This window comes from Neomonachus schauinslandi, chromosome 7, assembly GCF_002201575.2.
Source record: "Neomonachus schauinslandi chromosome 7, ASM220157v2, whole genome shotgun sequence".
In the NCBI taxonomy this organism is placed as follows: Eukaryota; Metazoa; Chordata; class Mammalia; order Carnivora; family Phocidae; genus Neomonachus; species Neomonachus schauinslandi.
In genome coordinates, this window is record NC_058409.1 from 20,405,399 (window position 1) to 20,430,324 (window position 24,926).

Here is a 24,926-nt window from a genome sequence, read left to right on the forward strand (position 1 = left end):
CAGCCCACGGCACAGTTGAGTGGAATATTGCCGGAAAAACAGAGGATGACAGCAGGGAAAGAAATTTAATTAAAGTGGCTGACACAGAAGCACAGCTTTTGATTTCTTTCTCTTCTCTTTAGCTGGGCTATTTCCACTCTTTTGGGGGCTGCTGGGCTGACTCCTTAGGGATCATGAATGGTTTCTCTTACTGCCATTTTTCTTGGTCCTTTGCGGAATGCAGAAAACTAGCTCCTGGGCAGAGGGCGCCTCACCTTCCCCCGGCTCGGGCTTCAGAAACAAAGAGGCCTGTCTGTGGTTGATGTCTCCACTACTGGGCCCAGCACAGCCCTGCCCACCGCCATCTGCCCCAACTAGAGTGGTGGGGAGGATGTGGGAAACCGTGAAAAGAAGTGGGTTCACAAGAGCTTTGTGTGGCCCCACCCTGGCTTAGTTATTCAGGGCTAGAGAGGGCCCAGGAGACTGGACTGAGGAAAATGTCCGGCTTCCTTCCTGACATCATTAGAGTTGGTCTGTTGTATGCTCTATATCGTAGGCCATGTGCTTGGAGATTTCCATACTTGTAATGCTCCTAACAGCCCTAGGAGTTTGAGTTCTTAAGATGTAAGCAATAACTATTCTGGCAATAAAAGTAATTGACTATAACGTTAGAACATTTGGGGAACAGTGAAGAACCAGGCTTAGACAGAAGGCAGAATGGATCAGCTCCCGGGATCTGGATGGCAGGAGGTGACCCAGAGTTTCACTGGGGGGCCCTAGTTTTGAATGTGAAAACTATTTTTTGCTCTTGTTTTATTCTGCTCAAGGTCACATTCCAAGGAGAGACCCCCCAGTGGTACAGGTAGAGACCCCTGATATCCCACTATGACTGTCTGTGATGGCAGCTGGATAGTGACCCAAAGCACAGTTGGTAATTTGTCACAGGAATTCCCGGGAAAGGGTGATGCAGATGGGCCCCCCACAGAGACTTACAAAGCTTAAGAGAACTTGACTAATTCCACCCAGTGAATGACTGGTAGCCTGGATACACACCCAGTTCTTTTTGCCTGAAAGGCTACCCTTTTCCCCGTCTGTCATGCCACCTCTCAGGTCTGTGGGTGGAAAAGGATCCTGTACGTGGTTGGTTTTCTCACTGCTGGCAACAGAGTGATTCACGTAATGAGAGAGAGAAAAATTGGAGGCTGTGAAGGGAGAAGATAGATTTTGTTAGCAGATGACTCTCATGATTCTTTTCTCAAATACCTTCCTATCTAGGCATCCTTGACACTCTCTTCTGGTTTTATGACCACCTCTCCACTTTTTCTTTCCCTCAGGTGCTTTGACATCTCCTCTGATTCTATTTTTGGATGGAATTTCCCAGGGCTTGGTCTTAGGTCCTCTTCTCTTCATCAGCTCTCATCCACACACCAGTGACCCCTCATTAGCTGTTGACTACAGGGTAAAGTCCAAATGGTTCGGCATGACCTTAGGGTCCCTCACACCCGAGCCCCACCCTACCCAGGAATCTTGTCTTTTGTTCTTCATGGCGCCATCATTCAAGGCCCACTGGCCTGTCTTTTCCTGTTCCAGTATCCCATCAACATTATCACTTCCAATATTTGTGCATGCTATTCTATCTTGCAGGTACTCCTTCCTACTCTCTACCTTGAATCCAAATCTGCCTTGTTCTCCAAGGTCCAGCTCGATTCCCACCATCCCCAGGAAATCAACTCTGGCAGCTCTAGATTTCAGTGACCACTCCCTTTGCCAAGACGAGTCTAGGCCATTTGAGCTGTTCACTACGGCCCTTAACCGTGTACCATTTTTTTTTTAATTTTTTTTTTTTTTAGATTTTTTATTTATTTGAGAGAGAGAGACAGAGATAGAGAGCACAAGTAGGGAGGAGAGGGAGAAGCAGGCTCCCCGCAGAGCAGGGAGCCCGACGCGGGACTCGATCACAGGACCACTCGATCATGACCTGCGCTGAAGGCAGCCGCTCGTACCATTTTATAATCTTGTCTGCTTATCTTGTTTCTCTGAATTGACCGTCAACTTTTGAGGGCAAAATCCCTTTAGGACGGGGTAATATGTGTCCAACAAATATTCATGTAGTTAATTTGTTTCAAAACTAAGAACTGTGTAAGTATTCTGTGAGAAGAGAATGTATCGGGCTTTTTCTCCCACGCACAACACTACAAAATGGTAGCTGGTCCAGGTTTGGATGAGGATCCCCTCATGTGAAAAATCCAGATTACAGGTCAGCCTTCCCAAAGAGCCTTTCATTTGGCTCTCATCCTGGATGAGATCCATGAGGCTCCCTAGAAAGTTGCAAAAAAAAAAAAGCAACATAAATCAAGAAAGCCCTCCAAAATGATGGGAAGATCCTTCCAGAATGATCCCCAGAAATGTGTTCAAGATTTCCAGTAACATCGTTACCGTGAAACCACCCACTCCTTGGACAGGGTCCAGTTCCCCCGGGGTGGTTCATCACGGTCCGTGCTGGCTCGTTACTACCGAAGGTGGTAGACTCTGGAGAGTCTTAGAGTCCTCTGCTTCCCTTCATTGTTCAAGCACAGTTCTTGGCTCTGTGATCGAACCAGAATGTGAGTTAACTAAGATGTAGGCTCATTCCAGGTGCTGGTACAGGGTCATGGGTCCTAGGCCCCTGCCTCAGGTCCCATACCCACAAACGCACAGGCCTGAGGCTCTAAATCCACCACTGCACAGACAGGCTTCCCAGTGGTACAGGAGTGCCCGGGTCCAGCCGAGTGGAAGGAAGGGGGTAAACCCGGGAGCAGAAACCACGGAGGCTTAAGCAGGCCCCGGGGTTGCTTTTCTGACACTTTTTCAGGAGTCGGCCAGTCCCAGCATATACCGCTATTTCATTAATGCAACTCACTCGTGGAACAGTGGTTGTCTGGGGAAGGCTATTAATGTTCACTTTCCCTATGGCTTGCTCTAAAAATCATGTAAAGCGTTTTCCTGTTTTCCTTTGGAAAATGTCTACACTACATCCTGACATTTAATCTGCAGCCCTAACGGGGGTGACTAATGGGAGCTGTTGGTTGTTGGCTATTTCAAAAGTAAGCCAACTTAATCTAGTAATATCTTTTTTAGGCTCACAGGAAAAAGGGGGGGAAATGACAATTAAGTAACACAAGCAACCAGTGTGCTTTCTTGAGGCACACTTGGTAAAACAAATGTGTATTTGTTTTCAAAGTTTTGGAGGCCTGGTTTAAATGACATGTTTAACCCTTTGAAAGCCTGGGCTGTCGAGGGCTTTTAAAGACGTACCTGGTTGGGGGGGGGTGGGGCGCGACTGACTCTGTGGCAGGTCGGTGTCTTGGCGTTCCCGTGTGCACACAGATCTCTGGTCTACAGGAGGCTGGGAGCAGTCACACCGAGGGTAGGGCAGACAAAACACAAACCAGTGCTGGAATCGTGCTTGGAAAACATTTGTGGATTCAGTGTGAGCCAAAACCATGGGAACCGGACTATATCCTCAGGGTTTAAAAGAGATCCAAATAGGCTTACCATGTCGTGGAAATATGAATAGCACCAGACGACAAGCGGGCAGCCAGGGCTCTGGTCTCACCTCCACGGAAACGAGCAATGCAATTAGCTGGGTTACAGCTCTGGGTCTCAGTTGCCCCACGGGTAACATGAGGCTTCTAAAGGGCTTTCTAGCCCTGATATTCCATGACACTAAATCATCCTACAAAGGATTATCCTATGTCCGTGTTCTCTTTTGTGTCTGGTTTCCTAGGGCTCTGTAGATGGGAGGACTCTGGCTGTGTCTGTGGCCCAGGCTTCCAGGGCTGTAGCCCACGACTCCAGAAAGCAAGGAGCAGGGTGGACATTGTAGACGCTCGTGAGCACGCCGGGACTGCCAAAGATTCCCTAGAGGTGCAGACCATTTAGGAGACATGGCCGGGATGCTCTTTATCTGGATGTGGTCCTACAAGTCTGTGGGAAGGCCCAAGTTTCAGGGCCCTGCTTAGGAAGGCGCTTTGTGTGAATATGGGGGCACATTCTCCTGCTAGTGGCTTTGGTCACAGCAGGAGGAAGAGGACGAGCTTACTAAGTGTGGGCCGTCGGCTGGGCCCGATGTTGACCACGCAGCCCGTCCTGTCTCACTCAGTCCTCTCAGCCATGTGCTAGGGAAACCTCACCCTAGGTAAGAACCCAAGGCTCAGGGAGGTTAGGTAGCTTGTCAGAGGAGAAGGAATCCAACACTGGTGTGCTGAGTGACGTCAGCATCAGGTCTTCTTCCCTTTTATTTACTACTTGCACCTTACACCAGGACACCTGGGGGGATTTCTACCCACCAGTGCATCCCAGAGTGGGTGGATAGGATCTCAGAGGGGGCTTCAGATCCAGGGGAGCCAAGTGAACCTGCCCCAACCCATGTGCCAAACTCGGGTCAGTCTGATGTGAAGGTTTCTTTCTTTTACCTGCAAGGTGATTCTGCCTTAGTGGTCGATGCGCTGAATTTAATGAGCTGTATGTACATTGTATTTTAGGACCCCACTGTTCTGCACTGCTGAAGGGATTTTCAAGGAGAATTTGGGTCAGAAATACATACCTCTTATTAAGCAAGAAAACCATAGCTCTGTATTTATTTGAGAGAGCAATCATGGTTTAAAAAAAACAACAACAAACCAGAAGCGAGATATCAAAAGCAGGCTGGCTGAGACTGCAAACAGGGCTGTCCCACTCCCTTTCTGGGCGGTGTTGATGAGTCTCCATGTTTCCCCTGTCTCTCCAGAAGTAAAGATGCCTGAAGTTACCCCCCTTTTTTTTTTTTTTTTAAACATGGTGCTATGTTTCCGTCTTTCCCAGTGGATTTGTCTTTGTCTTTAGACAGCTTCCAGTAATTGCCACAAGGCCCCAGAGATGTGTGATTTAGACTCTGTCCAAAGTTCTTTGGAGCATGAAAGAAAGTGGCTATTTGAATAAATTATGTATATTCTCTTGTGGACTACCGTAAATCAGGGGTACAAATGAGCCACAGGCCGCATGGAACGGAGTGAATGGGGTTGGCTGTCTTTCAGAGAGACGGGAAATGTTTAAAAATTTCCAGTTTATTCTAGAGGAGCATGAATATTTCTGTACCATTAAACTGAACCGTACGAAATTGCCATTCTGTAGGTCAAACACGGCAAAAGGTCGGCAGTTCCTCATGGTTCATTTTAACATCTGAATTGACCTGTTTTCCTTGAAGCACGAAGGATAGGAATGTCCAGGTTTGTAGGACTCCGATAGACTGATGCTCTGTCATTTTAGCTGTATTTTCCACCCACCACCCCAAGCATTTATTTTGTGAACCAAGAAAGCAATGAATGCAAAATAAAACCTCGGGTTATTGAGAAGGGACAGAATGTAATGAATGATCCTGTTTGATATTCCTTGATAGTGTAAAAAGGGCAGGTGTTTGAATTTAGAGTAAAATCCCTGGATTATTTTCATTGTTCATGTGCAAACATGACCATCAACTTTCATCTACCACAGGTATTAAGTAGAACTAAAATTTTAAAAAAGTCCAAGTCTAAATGGTAATGGAAAGAGAATTCACGTCATCTGAAGACCAGATTATTGCTTATTATTACTAATACAGGTACCCACTGGATTTGGTATCTGTATCTGGGCTTATTTTTGTGTAACTTAGCCAAATTAATTTCTGAGGGGACATTTTATGAGAATGACAAAAATGATAAAAAAAAAAATATATCATTAGCAGTTAGTAACCAGAGACACAAATTAATCATGGCTGTGTCAGTGCTCAGGGTGAGAGAATTGCAGTAAGGCAGCCAGAGGTACCTGAGAAGGTTCTTCTAAGAGTGTCTTGAGGTAGCCATTTCTTTCCAGTACGTTCTGTGGAAAGCCCTGAATGGTCTTTTATCTTTTCCGTGTAAAGTGCCTGACAGTGTGGATTCTCAAACTTCCTTTAAGAGCAGGTTATTTTAGGTAAACTTAAGAGCGTTGTGGCTCACAGTTCAAAGTTAGAGTGGAATTTGGTTCCAGGTGATTTCACATAATGAGTGCTCCTGCTGTCGCAGTAACAGATGGCCGATGACACTCGGCGTGCAGTGCAGACAGAAAGCATGCCCCGAGGCAAGTACTTTCCTTGCCGGTAGGCAGAGGGCAGCGTCAGGATCAGTCATACATCCTTGTTTTCTCATCCCTCGGATGAGAAAGTTGAGCACACGGATTCTCAAACTTTGCCCTGAATTGACTTCTAAGACATTTCTGTGCTCGTTTTAACAGTGTATCAGAAGGGGAAAAAAAAAAAAAAGGTTTCAGTTAGGTGACTTGTCGTGTCTGGCCACTTACCCACTGAGGGAAGTCTGTAGCACTCTAAGAGAGGAAGCTTCGGATTCTTCTGGCTGGCGAGACAGCGTTTGGCCCGGGGGATGCTCAGCGTGCACTGTTGCCTAAAAGCTCAAGGTCAGGAAAGGCCTTAAAGAAGAAAGCCTCAGAGGTACTTTAACACAGAGGTCCTCAGAGCCTGCGTGGGGATGACACGAAGAGATTCTCATGGGGGGCTCCGAGGCGACCTAGAATCTGTGGGGAAGGGAATGACCTACTGCCTTCATTCTGTCCTTCTACTTGAAGAGGACTTTACATTGTCATTGTCACCTGAACACTCCTGTGTCACAGACTGGACAGCATTCTCTCGTTTTCCTGTAACCGGGCCTGGCTCTCCTTCTGGCACTTTCAGACAGGTCTCGGGAGGCAAAGCCCCCAGCGCATCCCACCCACACGGCGGAGGTTGTAGTCTCATCAAACTCTCAGCCAGCCAACTACCCCAAAATAAGCTTTATTGCAAGAAAAGTGTCATATTTGATACAGGGACCTACAAAAACAAAACCAAAAACCATAAGTTTTTCCTCACAAACACTTGATTACAAATTTACACTGTTTCTTTTTTTTTAGGTATTAAAACAAAACAAAACCCCCAACTGGATATAATTGGTTATGAATCTTTGGTCAGCACAGGTGTGAGAGGAACAACCCTGAGCCTGCATGTGCTTGGGCCATTTCACAGATGAGGTTTGGTCACTGGTCCAGGGACAGGTTCTTGGGTTGAGAAGTACGCGGGGCCGTCCGTCTATCAGCACGTCCTGGTACAGAATCTTTTTAAATGACTAAAGCAAACTAAACATCAGTTCATTGTACAAACATCTCTCATACACAATAGGCTATGATAAAACGAGGCATATGGTGTATAACTACAGTATTAATGAAAATTCTAAAAAAAAATGGATTTAAAAAAACAACAACAACGACAACAACATATATTCCTCGGCTGCCCTGCATGATTTGTTTGCACATATGGCAATCCTGAAACAGCTTGAACATAATAAATGCACCATTAATCTAAGACAGCACCAAACACTACAGAACGCCAGGCGTTCCTTGGCAGAGGACCGGGCCGTGCCTCGGCGGCCGCCGGGGCCCCAGGAGCGCGGCCCACCCTGGGTAGGAATGAGGTGTTGTGGGGAGCACGCGTGCTTCCGTGAGGTTATACGAAGGAAATACAGTACGGTTTGGCCTGCAACGCTACTGGTCTAACAAGCAGTCAAGGTATTTTGCTACAGTGGTTACGCTTCGTCTGTGGTTGCCGGGTGTGTCTGGTGGTGGGAACCGTCATTGTCACCACGAGCTGCTCTGGGTTTGAGCTCCTTTCTGAAGGATCTAATGACTCGGCCGTCTTTTAAGTTATTGACTACGCTGCCTTACAGCTCTGGGAGGCTTTCTTTAAAAATCATCAGATGGGTACCAGTTGGACCCCTGGCAGAAAACCAAAAGGAAACCTCTCTTGAATCTACTGGATTTTTAAAAAGCACCTCTAAAAGAAATAAGCTCAAATTTATAAATCTAAAGAAAAACAAGTGAGTTTCCCTTTTTGTTTACATAGTTTGTTCATTTCTCCATATATTACTGCATTAAAAATAAATAAACATCTATATTTTTTTTAATTAGCAACTATAGCAAAATACCCAAAGTGTTACAGACTGCTAATAGAAAAAAAAAAAGCTCACATTATTTTTGTGCATTTAGTGCCATATGCTGATCTCTTGAACATTTAGTTTTAGTTTTCTTTTAATATATTTTAAAGTGAAGTTATATAAAAAAAAATACAGTAACCACGGTTGCCTTTGTACTCAAATCTTTGGCCACACCAGAGTCTCAATTACCCCTCCCTGTGAGGGTCAACATTCCGCAGTCTGAAGACAGGGAGGAAAGAAACAAAAGTTGTCTTTTTTTTTTTTTTTCCCCTCTTTGCAATTAGTCACTGATTTCTCCGAGGCTGCTGCGGGCTGGTTGTGCAGGGACTGGAGCCCGGGACCAAGTCTGTAAGGGCTTAATAGAGCTGAATCTGCAGCCTCATTCTGAGAGCCTCCCCGAGCTCCCCTAGGAGGTAGTCATCCTCATTGCGGTCTTCCAGTTTCTTAAGCTCCTTCTTCTTGTAGAGAGGGATGCTAGTGATTTCCAGTGTGTATGTGCCGGGCACGAGCTTCCTCCTGGCCGTGTGCAAGTAGCTGAGCCCGTTTCTTTGGTGGATGCGGAAGATGCCCTCGTCGTTCCCTTGAGAGATGACATAGCGGATGTGGTTGTTGAGGGGCTCGATGGCGGGCATGAGTTCTAGGATGTGCTCCTTCGAGCCAAGGCCAGAGAGGTTGAACTTCATTCTCATGGGGCTGTCCATGTCGACGCTCTCCAGGCTGACGTGTTCAACCTGGAGAAAGAGCAGGAAAGGACGGGGGAGGAGACTCTAAGGCACACGCAGAGGACTCTGCGTGCTTTCCGCACCACAAGTGCTTGCACAGGAGGGTCCTGTGTGGCCCTGTCAGCTGCGGGGAGAGGTCAGTTCCCCTGGGCGTGGTCTGTGGAGATCTTTACAGCCTCTCATTCACCTGATCCAGGTGACAGGGCTGAGCCTACAGAGAGCATTCACATTGCAAAATATTTTTGACGAGTCTATGGAATAACAAGCTTGTTAATAAAAAAATAAATGATTATAATTTTTTTTTTTGGCTGGAGTCTAAACTAGAAGTGCGGCTCTTAGCCAACAGTAGGGATGGTCCCCAGAGCCATCTGCACTTTGAAGGCCTGGTGTGATCTGTAAGGCCCCCCACAGCCATGGGCGGAGTGTGTTTACTGGGAGCCATTAGGGCACACAGAGGGACCCTCCGAGTCCTGGGCTTGGGGTTGAGTCAGCTTTGGTAAAAAACCAGTGGGGCCAGGCCCAGATAAACCAAGTCTCACTTGCTCAGAGGGGTGGCAGGTTTTAGAATGCTATTTTATTTTTTTTTAAAAGATTTATGTAGCAAGCAGGGGGGAGGGCCAAAGGGAGAGGGAGAGAGAGAGTCCTGAGGCAGACTCCATGCTGAGCACAGAGCTGGATGTGGGGCTCCATCCCAGGACCCTGAGATCATGACCCAAGCTGGAACCAAGAGTCAGTTGCTTATCTGACTGTACCACCCAGGTGCCCCTAGAATGCTATTTGTAAGACAGGCAAAAATCCAAAGCTTTGAGTGGATGCCTTAATTAAGAACTTGGCTCTGCTGCCACGTAAGTGCCCATCACGGGGCGCCGGGGTGGCTCAGTTGGTTAAGTGTCTCTTAATTTCGGTTCAGGTTGTGAGATTGAGCCCCACACTGGGCTCCATGCTTGGCGTGGAGTTGCTTGAAATTCTGTCTCTCCCTTGCCCTCTGCCCCTCCACCCACTTGTGCGAGCACACTCTCTCTCTTTCACAGATAGATAAATAAAATCTTAAAAAAAAAAAAGTGCCCATCACAGGCTCAGACATAATCCTGTCCCCAGTATCACGGTGGGAAGGTTTCATAAGCAAAATTTCTGGATGTAGTCAGAGGTACTTGATGGATATCTCAATTGCCATATTTAAATATCAGTTAGTACCTCAGTCAACTTAAGGTAAATCTAATACTGGCCTGTTTATTATTATAAAATAGAACCATAGACATTTTGGCTAGAGAAATCTAGCCTTACAGATCAGGAAACTTTCAGAGGCCCAGAAAACTGAAGCAAGTCACCCAACTCACACAGCCAGTTAGTTGTTGCCTAGGGTTTTTTTTCGTAGGGGAATTTTACAATAATGTTAAGTGAAGAGGGTGGTGCTATCCCTGATCTTTGGGAAAATCACCAACATCTTTGGATACCAGGTATTACTTGGTGACATTTACTAATAGGTCAGGCACTGCTCTAGGCACTTCACAGTGTCAACTCAATCTTCTTGTCAGCCTTCAAGTTTTTTTGTTTTTTGTTTTTAAAGTAGGCCCAGCAGGAAGCCCAACTGGGCTTAAACTCACAACCCTGAGCTACAATGAAGAGTCAGACACTTAACCAACTGAGCCACCCAGGCATTTTTATCCCCATTTTACAGGTGAAGAAACTGAGGTAGAGAGACGTTAAGTGAACATGCCCCGTGTGACATGGGTAATAAGTGGGGAGGGTCAGGGAACATTCAGAACCACACAGTCATGGTCCTCCCTTTAAACTACTCAGTTAAATGCCATCAACAGCACAGAACCACCAGCAGGCACATCAGATCTCCGTTCCTTTCAATACGCTTTACCTGGAGATAACATTTTTTTATGGAAGAAACACTTATACATGTCACAGAACAGGAGACTTACCTACTGAAAAAATCAGCCTAGTGTACTACAGTTGTATAAAACAGAACTGGACAAATTCAAAATAATTTGTTTTTTAAATCCTTTCAAAACCACTATTTCCTAGATGGATACCTTTTTTCCTCTGGCACAAATCAAAGACAAAAGTGTCGGATCCGAAACTGTGAATCTTTTTTTTTAAACCAATGGTCATTTTTTAAAATTTTATTATTTTTTAAGATTTTATTTATTTGACAGAGAGAGCCAGAGATTACAAGCGGAGGGAATGGCAGTGGGAGAGGGAGAAGCGGGCTCTGCACTGAGCAGGGAGCCCGACGCAGGGCTCGAACCCAGGACTCTGGGATCATGACCTGAGCCGAAGGCAGACGCTCAACCATCTGAGCCACCCAAGTGTCCCTGAAACTGTGAATCTTAAAGTGTTTTTCCCCCTAGTCCTTGTGTTCTGAGCTAATAATGCCACTAACGTGTGTCTGCCATATTGTGTCTGTGAATTTAGTTATAACATTACAAGAAAACTTTAACTTCACTGAGGCTGAAACCTATATAAAAGTTGACTGCATAGTATGTGTTCCTGCTTACGGATAAAATCTTGTGACAGGACAGAGTGAGGTTTACTCACGGCAGTGGGTTCGGGTTCCCCAACACTTCTCTTCTGTCTGCCGTCTTTCTTAGAGTAGCCGTTGATTTTACACTCATAGCATGCTTCCGGGGACAGAGCATTTTCCTCGTCAACCTCTGCATCCAGGGACAGGTACTGCCCTTTGTTAAATCCCATTCCTGAGACACAGTGGCTGTTGGCAATGAGAAGCAAGGCATGGTTAGACTTTACCAATAACCGTGTCCATAGTTTTCCAGTGGTAGAGCAGAGACTTTTCAGAGACAAGAAACCAACAAAGTAAACTCTAAGCTCGCAAACAGGAAAACCTAATACTCTTGGTAACTCTTTCCTTCAACACTTAATGCAAGAGGTTCTTGCTCATTCTGAACATCAAAATTCTTGTGAGCTCCAGGCTTCTCCAGTTTTCAATCCTAATTAGACTGAAGCACTCAGGTGCAGTTAAACCAAGAAGGTAAAGAAAAAGCAAATTATGAATTTCAAAAGAGACTGTTGAGAGAATTTCCGTTGCTTTATAAAAAGCCCGAAGCCCGCGCTTATGCTCTTGCGAAAGCTCGCTGCTGTTACAGCTGAGACTTCTGAGCTCCCGTTACGGATAGTGAGAGTCCCTGAGCTGGCTCTAAAGGACGCTGGTCTGGACCAAGGCTTTGGTTTCGAGCATGATTAGGCAGCCGTGGTAGACAGATTGGTCCCCACGCCTCAATGCCTGACTCACGCACTGCTCGTCCGCGGGGAGGTGACCCTGCCTGACTCGTCGGTCCCTGTCTTCTGGGTGGCGGGACGCAGGCCGCTAGCTGGCTGGAGCCGGCCGGGGGGGACGGCGCCACAGGGCCCGGGCACATCCTCTCTGTGCCGTATAAACCAGATGGGCAGGGGCAGCGACAGACTCCTTCCTGGGGGACCACTGGGCAAGCACTTGCTGAAATTCACAGAAAAATCCGGACGCAGCCATTTGTACTTGTACTTTATAAGCCAGCTGTCAGTGACAACAAGGGAGCCGCAGTTTTAAACATCAGCCTGCCTCTGGCCTTGAGGGATCGACTGAATCCATTGAGGCCCTTCTGAGGGGCCGGCGAGCGCTACCTGTACAAAAGGGGGTCTTACGGTCACCACGGAGGAGGCGATCCTGCTGCGCGGACCTAACCCATGTCCCCTCCTGGCGGCGCTTCTGCCCACACCCTAAGTCCTCTGAGCTGCGCTTCGGCCTCCTGGGCTTTCCGTCACCGTTCACTCTCCCCGAGCGCGGCGGCGGCCTTACCCCTGTCCCACTCGGTAGTACCCCGGCGGGCAGCCGCAGAGGTAGCCCCCTTCCGTGTTGGAGCAGCCGTAATTGCATGGGTTCTTGGAGGACGAGCACTCGTTGACGTCGTGGCAGGCACTGGAGAACTGGTCGAAGGAGAATCCCGAGGGGCAGACGCACTTGTAACCCCCCAGGGTGTTGTAGCAGGAAGCCGAGCCACAGGCATTGGGGTTGGAGCATTCGTTCTCGTCTAGGAGGGCAAAGGAAGAAACTCTTACGTGCGGGGAAGGGGGCGGTGAGGGGAAGAGGCAGAGTCCAAAGTCTTGACGGTTTTATAGGGAACTACTTCTGGAACTGTATTTAAAAAAGGTTTACTCTGGGGCGCCTGGGTGGCTCAGTTGATTAAGCGACTGCCTTCAGCTCAGGTCATGATCCTGGAGTCCCGGGATTGAGTCCCGCATCAGGCTCCCTGCTCAGTGGGGAGTCTGCTTCTCCCTCTGACCCTCCTCCCTCTCCTGCTCTCTGTCTCTCATTCTCTCTCAAATAAATAAATAAAAATCTTAAAAAAAAAAATTTTAAAAAGGTTTACTCTGATGGCTGATTGGCAAAAGCATATAAAAGTAAAAAAAACAAACAAAAACAAAAAACAGGAACGAAACCGAAACACCAAAATACCAAAACCCAACAAATCTGCCTAAATTATGGCTTTAAAATTACAGCTATAAAATATCTTTATAAAAGATATAAAGTGGCCCTTTATATCTTCTGTTTGTGCTGTTTCTCAATACGATGGCAGCCCTTGGGGACAGACACTTGCAGTCTGTCTACTGAATAACTCTTTTATTCTCTGAACCAAAGACTACTTCAAAAGCCTGAATCTCAGATCCATGGAGCTAGAAAGTAGATTACTAGTTTCCAGGGGCTGGAGGGAGAAATGGAGATGTCTGCTCATGGGTACAGAGTTTCTTTCTGGAGCAATGAAAATGTGGTGGTGATGGTTGCAAACTCTGGTGAGAATATACTAAACGCCACTGAACTGTACGCATTTGGAAATCATGAATTTTGGGGTATGTGAATTCCGTCTCAATTCAAAACAAAACAAAACACTGTATCTGGGTACACGTATATTCTCCCAGCAATTCCCAAATTCATTCTATATGGGGGGCTGGGAAATACATATAAACATTTAAATAATCGGATTTAAAATAATTGAAAGAAACATTATTTAACTGGATCTACTGAACCAAAAATCTAGTATGCTTTTAACTACTTGAGAACCCATTAGGTGCAGACCGTGTCTTCTGAGAGAGGTTTGCATCCAGCCATCAGCTGATATAGGTTTTACTTGTTTAATAACTAACCTTACACTGTAAATTCCTGACTGCAGGATAATTATAGGTTATACTTTCAGTTGCTCTTATTTTTACCAAATCAAAGCTGGATTGTGCTTTTAACTTTGGAGATAAGAATTTTGCTTTCAGCTGTCTGGTCAATACAGAGCACGTGGCTTGGCTCCTTTGGGCTTTATCGTAATCCACATTTCACCCTGGGCACAAGTCACATCTGTTCCATGGAATTCTTTCTGATCCCTGCGACTCCCCTGGAACACAGTGTGTCTGCTGACCTAATCTGTGACAAGTTTTATGTTTCAGCCCACGTGGGCAAGTGGCCCGTGTGTAAGGAGGTGACATGACAGCGAGAGGCGAGTGCGTATCTGCAGCAGCTCCGTGAGCTTACGGAGGATGCAGGTGGGGTCCTCGTGCTGCCGAGGCCTCCCAGACAGGAAACCTGACTTCATTAAGTTCGGCACACAGGTTACTACTGAAAGGGCAGATACTATGAGGCAACTTTTGTGTCATGATGATAGTTTCAGAATTAAGTCAGGCCAACGAACAGAGAATTCTGGATATAAAACCTGTGATGATTACCCAACAGGTCCAAGTTCTCAGTCTTCCTTTTATTTCTAAACACAAAAGACCTGGCATTCTGCCACAAAGGCTTCTCTGCTCTCATCATTAACTCTGACCTTTATATCAGTATTTCTCCCGTAACAGAGAATGTAGATTAGGTTATAACTTAACAAAACAATGGTGCTATGAATATAGTATTAGAATTGTGTTAGTTGGGAAAATCATCGGGCAAAACCAATTAATTAAGTGGCATTTACATACTACTGACAAGAACATTTAAAAATATGTAATGTTTTTGTAAGCACCATGATATACTTCATATATTTGTATGTCACAAATGTACATTGTGGTGTATTTTTATGGACTCAGGTCATCTCACTTTGAAAATACGTTCATGTGGAGCTGACTCATGCGTCACGAAGCTGTGTTCAAATTATTTTGAAGTGAGCACAGAAGCAACTGGAAGTTAGTGAACACTCCATAACCAAAAACTTCACTAATACATAATTTTTCTTCATAATCAAAGGTTAATACTCAATTATTTTCGATTTTGAATAATTATAATGCTTGTAAACACCGGAGAAACTGTAGAGTCTATGTACCAGAATGTTATACAGATGTTTTCTGACAAGTGACTGGAAATATCTTCAAGTATTCATTTGAATTTCAAAAACCTTTTCTCAGTATTAACACAAAAAAACTGTCATTTTCCTTAAGTTGGCAGTAGTATTAGTAATGTTAAAAGTCCACATTTCAAAAATGCAGTAGCACTAATCATTTAATATTACTTAAATTATCTGATGCATTGACTCTGAACAGTTTTGTCCATTTACTAAGAGAATCCAGATAAATCTGAAATAGTTCATTCTGCATTTCCCCCCTTGATCATATGAAATGACCAATGATACACACACAGTAACAGATAAAAATAATTTGTGGCCTTTCAATGTGCACTTTTGTCATAATTCTTGTTCTTTTGATAACTTGTTGCTCTTACTAGTTCCTGATGGTTTAATTCTATCCCTGTCATATATTTGGGTTAGAATTCCAACTGGCATTATGTGGATTCAAAGCAAGGAAGTCAGCAATTAAAGTAGGGACCAGCTAGATTCCTCAACCCTGCACGGACGAATCCAGAACCTTTCCAAATAAATCCTGGCTGTTACACTGGGTGAGCTGCTGTGGGGTGACTGTGCCCCCTCCGAGAATCCCCCAAAGGGGAATTAGGATGTACTATATAGCCTTGACTTTAAAGTCAGACCAATTTAGTGAAAAACTATACAGATATTTTTGCACTAGATGTTTACAGACAGAAGCTTCAGAAGACTTAAAAAACTTGAGATGTGAGATGATATGTGCTCTTATTTATACTTAGGATCAATTTAAAAATGAGAATTCTATTTAATAAGCTGCCACCTATGAAATATTAGATCATTCTTTTGCCTTAAGATCCACCTAATTAACCAAGAAGTCCATGTTATTTGTAAAATATGAGACCCTCCACTTGATTTAGTAAACAAAGCAACAGAATTATTTTAAACTGTTTTAACAGCTCTACAAACGTACTGTTCTCTATATTCTGAAGAGCACGCCTGTACCTTGCCTTGTTTATAAATCAGGGCATAAGGACTTGGGCAACGCGTGCACGCGTGTGTGTGTAGAGAAAAAGAAGTAAACTTATGAAATCATTTTGACTGCCTGCCTAACTCATCATTTTGATAATCCTAGGTAACTCTGTCCATAACTTCTACATCACGAACGGTTTCTGCATTTCCCTGCACAAGAGCGTCTCTTCGTGGGCTGACAGAGCATCTCTTTGGCCTCGCACAAGACCACAGCATCTCTGTGACTTTTACCAAGTTGGCTTCCCTCTGACATTCATCTTGATTTTCTCTTCTCAATTCACTAAACTGTCATTAGAGATTTCTTTTGAGGAGACCACAAAGGATAAAATCAGATTAATTTATCGAGTGGATGCTCACAGTGAAATATTTGGGAAACACGTGGGGTAACTGAAATCACTGCAGAGGTACAGGAAATCCCTTGCTGGCTCCCCGCAGGACCACTGCCCCCCCCTTCAGGCTCAGCTGTGTGGGCATCTGATGTCACAACGTGTTGGATGGCAGGTCCATGAAGTGCATTCAGATGGAGCCAAGAAATTAGGCCTCTGTTAAGTAAATCAGCTGGCTATTCAAGCACAGAATAATGTTCTCTTTGATCAGTCTCTCCTTAAAAGGAGAGTTTCCATTGACTATTATCAATGCCAGGAACAGGGCTGAGGGCCTACAGACTTTATTTATTTTACAAACACTTTTGTCTGGAGACAAATTCAACTCAACAGAATTACCTGTAACTAGGTACTTCTTCTACCTTCAAATACTTAACCTTCTTCTTCATTAAATCTATGTAACTGGAAAGCACAGATGGACGGTCCTTATTAAGCTGATCTGAATTCATTTAGATTTATATGAGGGAGATGGATGGGCAATTCTTCAACCCCAAATCTAAAGTTAAGAAAGTAATGATGAAAAGCCCCTGACCTTGGCAAAGGAAGACGATGCATCTTGACACCATCTTCAGAAAGTTTAACTTAACATCTAGTAGAAAATTAAAATTATAAATGCTCGAGTTGAGTTACCTTCTGGGTACTTAAAACAACATTTTTATTCCGGGTATTTTCAAACATACACAAGCAGACTAGTGTCAGGAACCCCATGCGCCCGTCCAAAGGACTGGTGTTCAAGTGCTAGGCTTCAAAGCCCACACCGAAACATCGGCCTTTCTCATTTGTCCACGTTACGCAAAGCTACTTTAAGAAAAGCAGATGCTATGTAACAAGCACGGACTCACCAACACACTGATTCCACTGGTAGTGCTGAATATACCCCTGGGGGCAGCCGCACCTGTAGCCTCCCAGGATGTTCTGGCAGCCGTGTTGGCACCTGTGGTTTCCATCACATTCATCCACGTCTGCAAAAACAATCCCGGCATGATACTGATGCACCCTTTCCTCTACTGTCCTTAAACGCACTCCAAATGCAACCTGGGTGAACTATTCTCGGGGGAACTAATAAAAAAGACAGAGAGGCTGTGACTTCTCCCAAGTCACGGGGTTATTAGCAGCGATACAAAGAATGGTTCTGAGGACCCACCTTATGCTATTTTCTTTTTTTTTTTTTAAGATTTATTTATCTGAGAGAGGCGGGGAGGGGCGGAGGGACAAGGAGACAGAATCTCAAGCAGACTTCCCGCTGAGCATGGAGCCTGACGTGGGGCTCCATCTCACAACCTTGAGATCACAACCTAAGCCAAAACCAAGAGCCGACGCTCCCGCTCATGCTCTCTCTCTAAAATAAATAAATAAATAAAAAATCTTAAAAAAATAAAATCCTCATGTTTGGGAGGATACAAGCGCTACAGAGATACCTAAAAAGTATAATTGTTTTGCACGCAGAAGTTTTTATTACCATTTGACATTAATTGGATGCAAAATTTAAGTATATGTTATTTTTAGGTATGATGTGGTATTATTACAACATATGGAATAACTTCCTGGTCCATACATGCATACTCTTTTGGAATGACAACTGAGGCTTGAAATCGACCCATAGAGAGTGAAATAAAATTGGCATGTTTGATGTGTGTATAACAAACTTATATGCCTAATTAATAAATGGTATCATGTGCATGATCACAGGCTGAACTTACACGTGGCAAGCAGCTGTATATACAGAATACTTTAAAAGTTTCAGTGACTTCAAATATAAAATGTTAAAATGGAAATCTTCAAAACTAAATTTTTCCTGGCTACAAATTAGATTTCTGTATGTCTTATACTTCTTATAAAGAGTATATTAAAAACTCTGAATATATTTCTAGAATCCAGAACCATACATTTCTAAGAATAACAAAGGGGGACTAAAATCAATAAAGACTTAAATTGCAAGAGTTTATACAAATATAAGGGGATGTATACCATCTTATAATTTCTGGCATGTGTGTTTTGTAAAAGATACCAATTCTACTACATTAGCCCTTGCGGTGGAAATACTGGAGAGCGGTATAATATTTTGTTGAGTAGAGACAGATTCTTATTTTATTCCCAGTTAAATGTTTCTTTGGACTTTACAGGAAATACCTATTGTGGGGGGGCAGGTGGCTTGATAGAAAATGCCCATTTTACAGAAGAGAGAATAAGGAGTTTCAGAAAAATAAAATGGAAATAGCCATCACTCTCCCCAGTGCTTTTCATATATTTTACAATTCTCTTTGATAATTGTTTCTTTTCTTACACTTAACTTTCACACATTTAGTTATCATGGAACAAAAATCCATTTTTTTCTGATATATTTGTACACTACTGTATACCATATTAGTTACAGAATTCCTTTTCAGTCGTTTTTTTTGTTTTTAGATCAGTAATTAGGTAAAGACTCCAGTTACTTTAAAAACCAATTCATTTAGAATTTTTGTTCTGTCACATTAAAGTCTTCCTCTGCCCCCAAAATGATATGTGAAAATGTATGAACGAAAATCAACTGCCGAGTTCTATGTTGTTAAGCACTTTTTTCCTTTTGAGATGATCTCATTTCTCTATTTAGTGGCCTGGAAGCTAAAATAGTTTGCTGTATTAGATTAAGGATTTTTTAGCAAATAAACTCACCTTCACAGTTTAGTCCAGTGGCATCGAGAGAGAACCCTCTTTGGCATTCGCAGCTGAAACTTCCAGGCGTGTTCTGACAGATTCCTTTTGCTCCACAGAGTGAAGGCTGAGACCCACATTCATTGTTGTCTAGCAAAGCAAGAAGGAGGGGTGTCAGGCTTCCCAGTCATTACATGACTCAGATTTCACTACACGAAGTGAAAAGTGAGGCATGAAAGCCTAAGTTTAAGATGTGAAAACTTGGGGGAAACGTATGCCAGCATTCACTGTCAGGTTAGAGGCAAAAGTGGCAAGAAAAGGAGTATTTCAAGAGAGGTGAAATTAAAGCATACCTTGGGTCAACTGAGTACATGGTTTTTGATAATGCAGACTGAAACTCTCTTAACACACGTGTGTCTTCTAACATAAAATAACCCACCATGTCCCTTACTTAGCATGTTCTAAATCACAATGAGCCTTTATTCATATTCAGTCTGAACGTACGTGGTTATGTTTAGAATGCAACCTAAAGGTCCTGTTCGGAATACACCTACTGTGCACGTGCTTGGACCTTAAACAAGCTTGGACCTTATTTATTTTTTCCCTTGGATACTGTTCTTGTGAAAAAACACATTATTAGCAACATTTCCAGACCAGGAATTACGACATATTGGTTCTAAATGTAAGTACGGAGCCATTCAATATTCTGCCATTGTTAAGTACACTCCTTACGCATCGACCCACAATCAGCAGAGCCTCCCCCGCGGAGTCGTGTCGTACCGACGCAGGCCGTGTGGTGCTGTGTGAAACCCGGCGGACATCTACAGGTAAAGCCTCCCAGCGTGTTGACACACAGGAACTGGCAGTTGTGCTGTTTGGTCTGACACTCATCAAGGTCTGAGGTGAAAGAGAAGCCAGTGAAAACCGGCGCAGAGTTACCTGGCTCCGCATCCCTTCCCAGGAAGCCACAGGACGTGGTGGACATGTTCGACCCGGGCGTATTTTGTCTAGAGCTCCGCTGGAAGCTTCACAGACTTCCATACGCATATGGCGAGCAGTTTCTTCTCACACTCAAGCAGTGCCCATACGACGGGCTACTCTGATAGGACGGCTAAGGTGATACGTAACACAAAGTTTTCTTAAAATAAGAAACTGAATGGATGAGTCACAGTGGTTTCCGTGAACTCTTCTCAAAGTGAATACCCCAAGGTTCTACTTCTTGCATTTAGTGCAGAGTTTAGTATATGGCTGGTCACTTATTCCTCTTAAGGGGGTGGGGGGGAGATTAAATAAAAATAAAACAGAAGCTGGAAATGGATGGAAGGTCTGAAAATAAGCTCTGAGTCCGGCTCTCAGGATCCAAATGAATAAGTATCATAAACACCAGAGGAAGCAAAAATACAGCATCTATAATGCTGGTCATAAACGAATTTATATTTGGACTATACCGATAGAAAACTTGAAGTGTGATTTTGGTTAGAGTAAAACTTATTATGGGACAATATATTTAAGTAAATGTAGAAAGCAATATAAGATGCACATAACACTAATTCATTATTTTAAAGCTTAATAAACACACACTGTTTGCCCTCACAGCAACATGCAAAATTAAACTGACTCATAACGGTTCACTAAATAGGTCCAAGAGAACAGTACTGCTTGCTATAATAATAATAATAATAATTATTATTTGGTATTCCTTGGAAATACAACTTTGTCTTCTTAAGAATAACCTGTATTTCAAACATTTAGCTAGACAGGGATTTTCTCAATCTATTCATTTCATTCGGGTGAGGTTTACGATAAAACTGAATGCACGAGTAAAGCCCTGAAGCTATAGTCATTGTCTAACTTAGTTTGATAATTACTTTTAATACTACCCGTGCAAAAAAGTGAAATTCATCCATTCATTTTCAATCATCTGCACTAAATGTGTAATAAAGACAGTCGAGAGGAAATAAAATCTTAGATAAGCAGCAAAGTAAATCTTATTTTAGTTATTTGTTTCAATCTCTTCCCTCACATTTTTTTTGTTTTAATTTCACTTAATTATCAATTTGTGTGGTTTGCTATATAGGAAGCAAACAGCTGTAATCTGGGCTTTCATTCTGTCTCCTACCACGTGTCCTCTGGTAGAACTGTCTGTGAATGATCAAGGGGTCACTAGGAAGGTGTGCTTTAATGACGGCGATGCAGGTGCAAGGGTGGCTGGCTAGATGAATTTGGATGTGCAAGGAGTGAGATACGAGGGTCAGAAATGCCAGAGACGCCTCCCTCACCTTTGCACGTCTTTCCATCCTCTTGCAGGACGTAGCCCCGAGGACAGGAGCACTGGTAACTCCCCTCAGTGTTCTTGCAGATGAAGTTGCATGGTTTCGGGGACTGGGAACATTCATCAAGATCTAAGTGAAAGGGATGTCAGGATTACATTCTCAGTTTCAAGAAACCACCGGCCTCTTTCCTCCCTCCGTGTTCTTACTTCATCTTTTTCCTTCCCACTTCAACTTAAAATGGAAAAACAGCCAGCCAGGGGAAAATGATGCACAGTTTTCTCGACAGTAACATACTGGTTTACTTTGTAGATCAATCTATGGTTCTTGGGATACATGTACTATCTGGACAATTGTCTGGGGGCAAAAAAAAAAAAAAAAATCCACTGCATTCTTTAGATCTATGTACTTTGGTTTACAGCTCGAGGATCATTCTCTTAAAAGTAGGAGTTTCTTTCTTCTGACACATGGCTCTGGAAGACGTTCTCTGAAACTGTGAGCTGACCCACGGAGCACGGTGGGGTCCCACAGGCTTGCCGCGCCCGAGTCAGGCCCACGCTGCTCCCGGGCCGGGCAGCTCGACTACACACACACGGGTCGGCAGGCTCTCCTGCCCTCTGTCTTCCATCTGGTCCTTACTTCCTTCCGCTCCCTCCCTGCAAGATGGCTCAGTCTCTGAGTCACTGGATCAGAGGTCACAGCGCCTTTCAAAGCAGCCCTCGGTGCCCAGCTTTGTCCTTGCAGGGTTCAATACCCTCTCCCTCTTTTCTTTTGGCCCAGGGATGGTACAGCTCCCAGCACACAGCACTGTGCCTTAAAGATTCTACACACCCTGCTCACATCCTGAACCAAAACAACCCTCCTGAAATCGTCCTCCCTTGAACATGCTAGCTCTCTTCTGCTAGGACTGATGGACAGCAAACAATCTCCTTTTCCTCGTAAAACACACTGAGCAAAAGTCACGCACATTTTCGAGAACGCCGGAAGCTGGTGATCAGTGGCTGTTCTCAAGGACTCCCATGCCCAACCAAGTGAGTCAAATGCTTACTAAGGGTCAGTTTGGTTTTTCTGAACCTTTTCATGCCAGGTGTGTTTGTTAGTAAAATAGGTGCTTTAATGGACTATCATGCAAGTTGATTAAATATGGAGGAGAAGAGACACTTTTTTTTTTCTTCAATGAAAACTAAGTCACATGCTTTGGAAAGACTCATTAGAGGCCAGCCCCCCACCCCCTGCCCTCAATTGGTACAGAATGGTGGGGGTGAGACCGTAAGAAACTAAATTAGAAAAAGAGATTGTAAAAATGTAGAAGGATTCTGTCCTGACACTGCTTTGCAACTGCAAATTTTACACGAGGCTTCATTCGTATATTTTATGCAAAAAACCAGCAATGAGAAACAAGCACAAAGTGCTCTCCCTACATATGCTCACACACAGGCTCACCGTCAGAAGCCCTCTTCTTTCAACAAGAGACTGACACACGAAGGGGCACTTATAATTTTAAATTAAAATATAAAATGGTGAAAGAATATTTTATAGTTTTTATGCTCCCCGACTAAACACTTCTGATGAACTGAACAGTTCTGTGTCCCACATTATTGGACAAGGACAACTACTGTGCTATCAGGAGCCGCATTCCTGAAAGGAATGGCATGACTGCATAAAAGGTACACTGCAATGCCCCACAGGAAAGCTCCCACATGCCTCAGTGACTCGTAGGAAACGGTCGTTGGCCACCGCCCAGATGTAGGGACCTGTGCCTTACCTACACACGAGGTGCCACTGATGTCTGTCGTGTAGCCAACCTTGCAGAAGCATCGGAATGAGCCCATGGTATTGATGCACTGACCGTGGGTGCAGAGGTTTGGCATCACCTTACACTCATCAATATCTGCGGGCGAAAAAGAAAACCCCAAATAAAAACAAACACACAAGTTAATACATATGCAAGGATAAAACTGGTGAGAAGCTAAGAGAAACGAAGGGACGGACGTGAAATAATGAGCAACCAGCATTCACAGCAGCGCTGGAGTACCTCTTCATCACTCCGCTGAATGGCAACATGGAAGGGAAAGAATATTCTGACGGGATTGGAAGAGGTCCATAAATGGAGGCTCTGTTGAAAGCCCTGCTTCAGTGTACTCATTTTGCAAACTAAGTATGAATTATTTTGGCGAGATGTAGAAAGCTATCTCTCTGAAGTCCAACTAATCTGGGATTTGTGGTGATTTCCCACGCCTGGACCTCACGTCCACACTTGGATTAGACTCTGAAGAAAGGGCTTCATGAGCAGAGTAATCGGGCCCAGGACCAACAGTGTGTACAGTAATAGAAGAAAATGGTATTTTTTTCAGGGCTCTAGTCTATCAGGTGGTTGTACAAAAAAAGTGGAAACAAAGAGGAATAATGGATCAGAGTTAGAATGATCTCCAAAGTTGGAGCCTTTAGATATAAACTCCTTAAATGAGGAGTGGTCTCAGGGGAAAAAAAAACAACAACTGGAAGCCACTAACCAATTATGAGACATGCTGGTTTGTAAATATGTTCATAGCAAACAGACTGCGTCCTTGTGCACACTCAAATAAACACTTATTTAAATAAAGCAAATATATTTTGGAGGTTACAGACATGGCCTTTGGGGCTAGACAGGTATGTTCTTAAACCCCTTAGAAAGGGTGTTATCTCAAGAAAATTACTTATCGTTACCCAAGCTTCATGCTTTAGTTTCCTAATAAATTCTACCTCTTAGATTCGGTATGAAGATTACATCTTTTCAAGTCTCTTAATCATTGGCAAAAAGCATATACAAACACGTATACATATAAATATTTTAGCCATTATATCACTTTTTCACTTTTCCTTCAAATTAATCTGAATTAATGTTCACCGCATCGAAAATGTGCGTCACTTTTGCTCAGCTCCTCACCTCTTCCATCGGTGGTGTATCCAGGGCCGTGAGGACATATCTTTTTGTACTGGGCCGTTCCGGGAAGCGGGCAAAGCTCACACTGGTGCCCCCAGCCCCGCCCCCCGTCGCAGCAGCACTCGGACTTTGTGACCAGATTGCGGCTGCTCGACGCCATCTGGCACATCGTCTGCAACACCTCCGCAAAGCAGAGTCCCTGTCGGGTGTCTGAAATAACAATGTGGGTAATGAGCCTCACTGACATGGAACTGACACCTGGTCTTCATATAAGATAGGACAGTCAGTGTTCTTCTTCCCGGCACAAACTTTTTCAAAGGTAAATATTCTTCTCTGTGAACAGCCACCCTGCTTCAGAAAGCTTCACGATTATAAAGTTGTTGGGAGAAGGGAGTCTGTGGTGTGCTCTTTTACTACAATTTATTAAATTTGACAAAAAGTGATATGATGCTTAGGAAATAGATTTGTTTTTCTTCAACCCATCAATAGCTAACTGATAGTATACTACCATTCCTGTAGAACACAAATAAAAGGAAAATGAAGTGACATTATTTCCTTTTATTTATTTATCTTTAAACATTTTATTTGTCAAGGGAGAGAGAGAGAGAGAGAGCACACGAGCAGGGGAGAGGGGCAGAGGGAGAGGGAGGAGCAGGCTCCCCGCCGAGCAGGGAGCCCGATGTG

General features: G+C 44.0%; 1 protein-coding gene across 1 annotated transcript in view; it reads right to left on the reverse strand.

Moving 5' to 3' along the window:
- Positions 1-8,347: 8,347 nt before the first annotated feature.
- The window catches only part of FBN2 (fibrillin 2), a 248,470-nt gene continuing 231,891 nt past the window's right edge, over positions 8,348-24,926 (reverse strand). Inside the window, 9 exon segments of the mRNA XM_021701751.1 lie at positions 8,348-8,722; positions 11,261-11,432; positions 12,516-12,747; positions 17,258-17,377; positions 19,071-19,199; positions 19,830-19,946; positions 21,329-21,451; positions 23,085-23,210; positions 24,246-24,452. Coding sequence (XP_021557426.1) covers positions 8,348-8,722; positions 11,261-11,432; positions 12,516-12,747; positions 17,258-17,377; positions 19,071-19,199; positions 19,830-19,946; positions 21,329-21,451; positions 23,085-23,210; positions 24,246-24,452 — 1,601 coding nt within the window.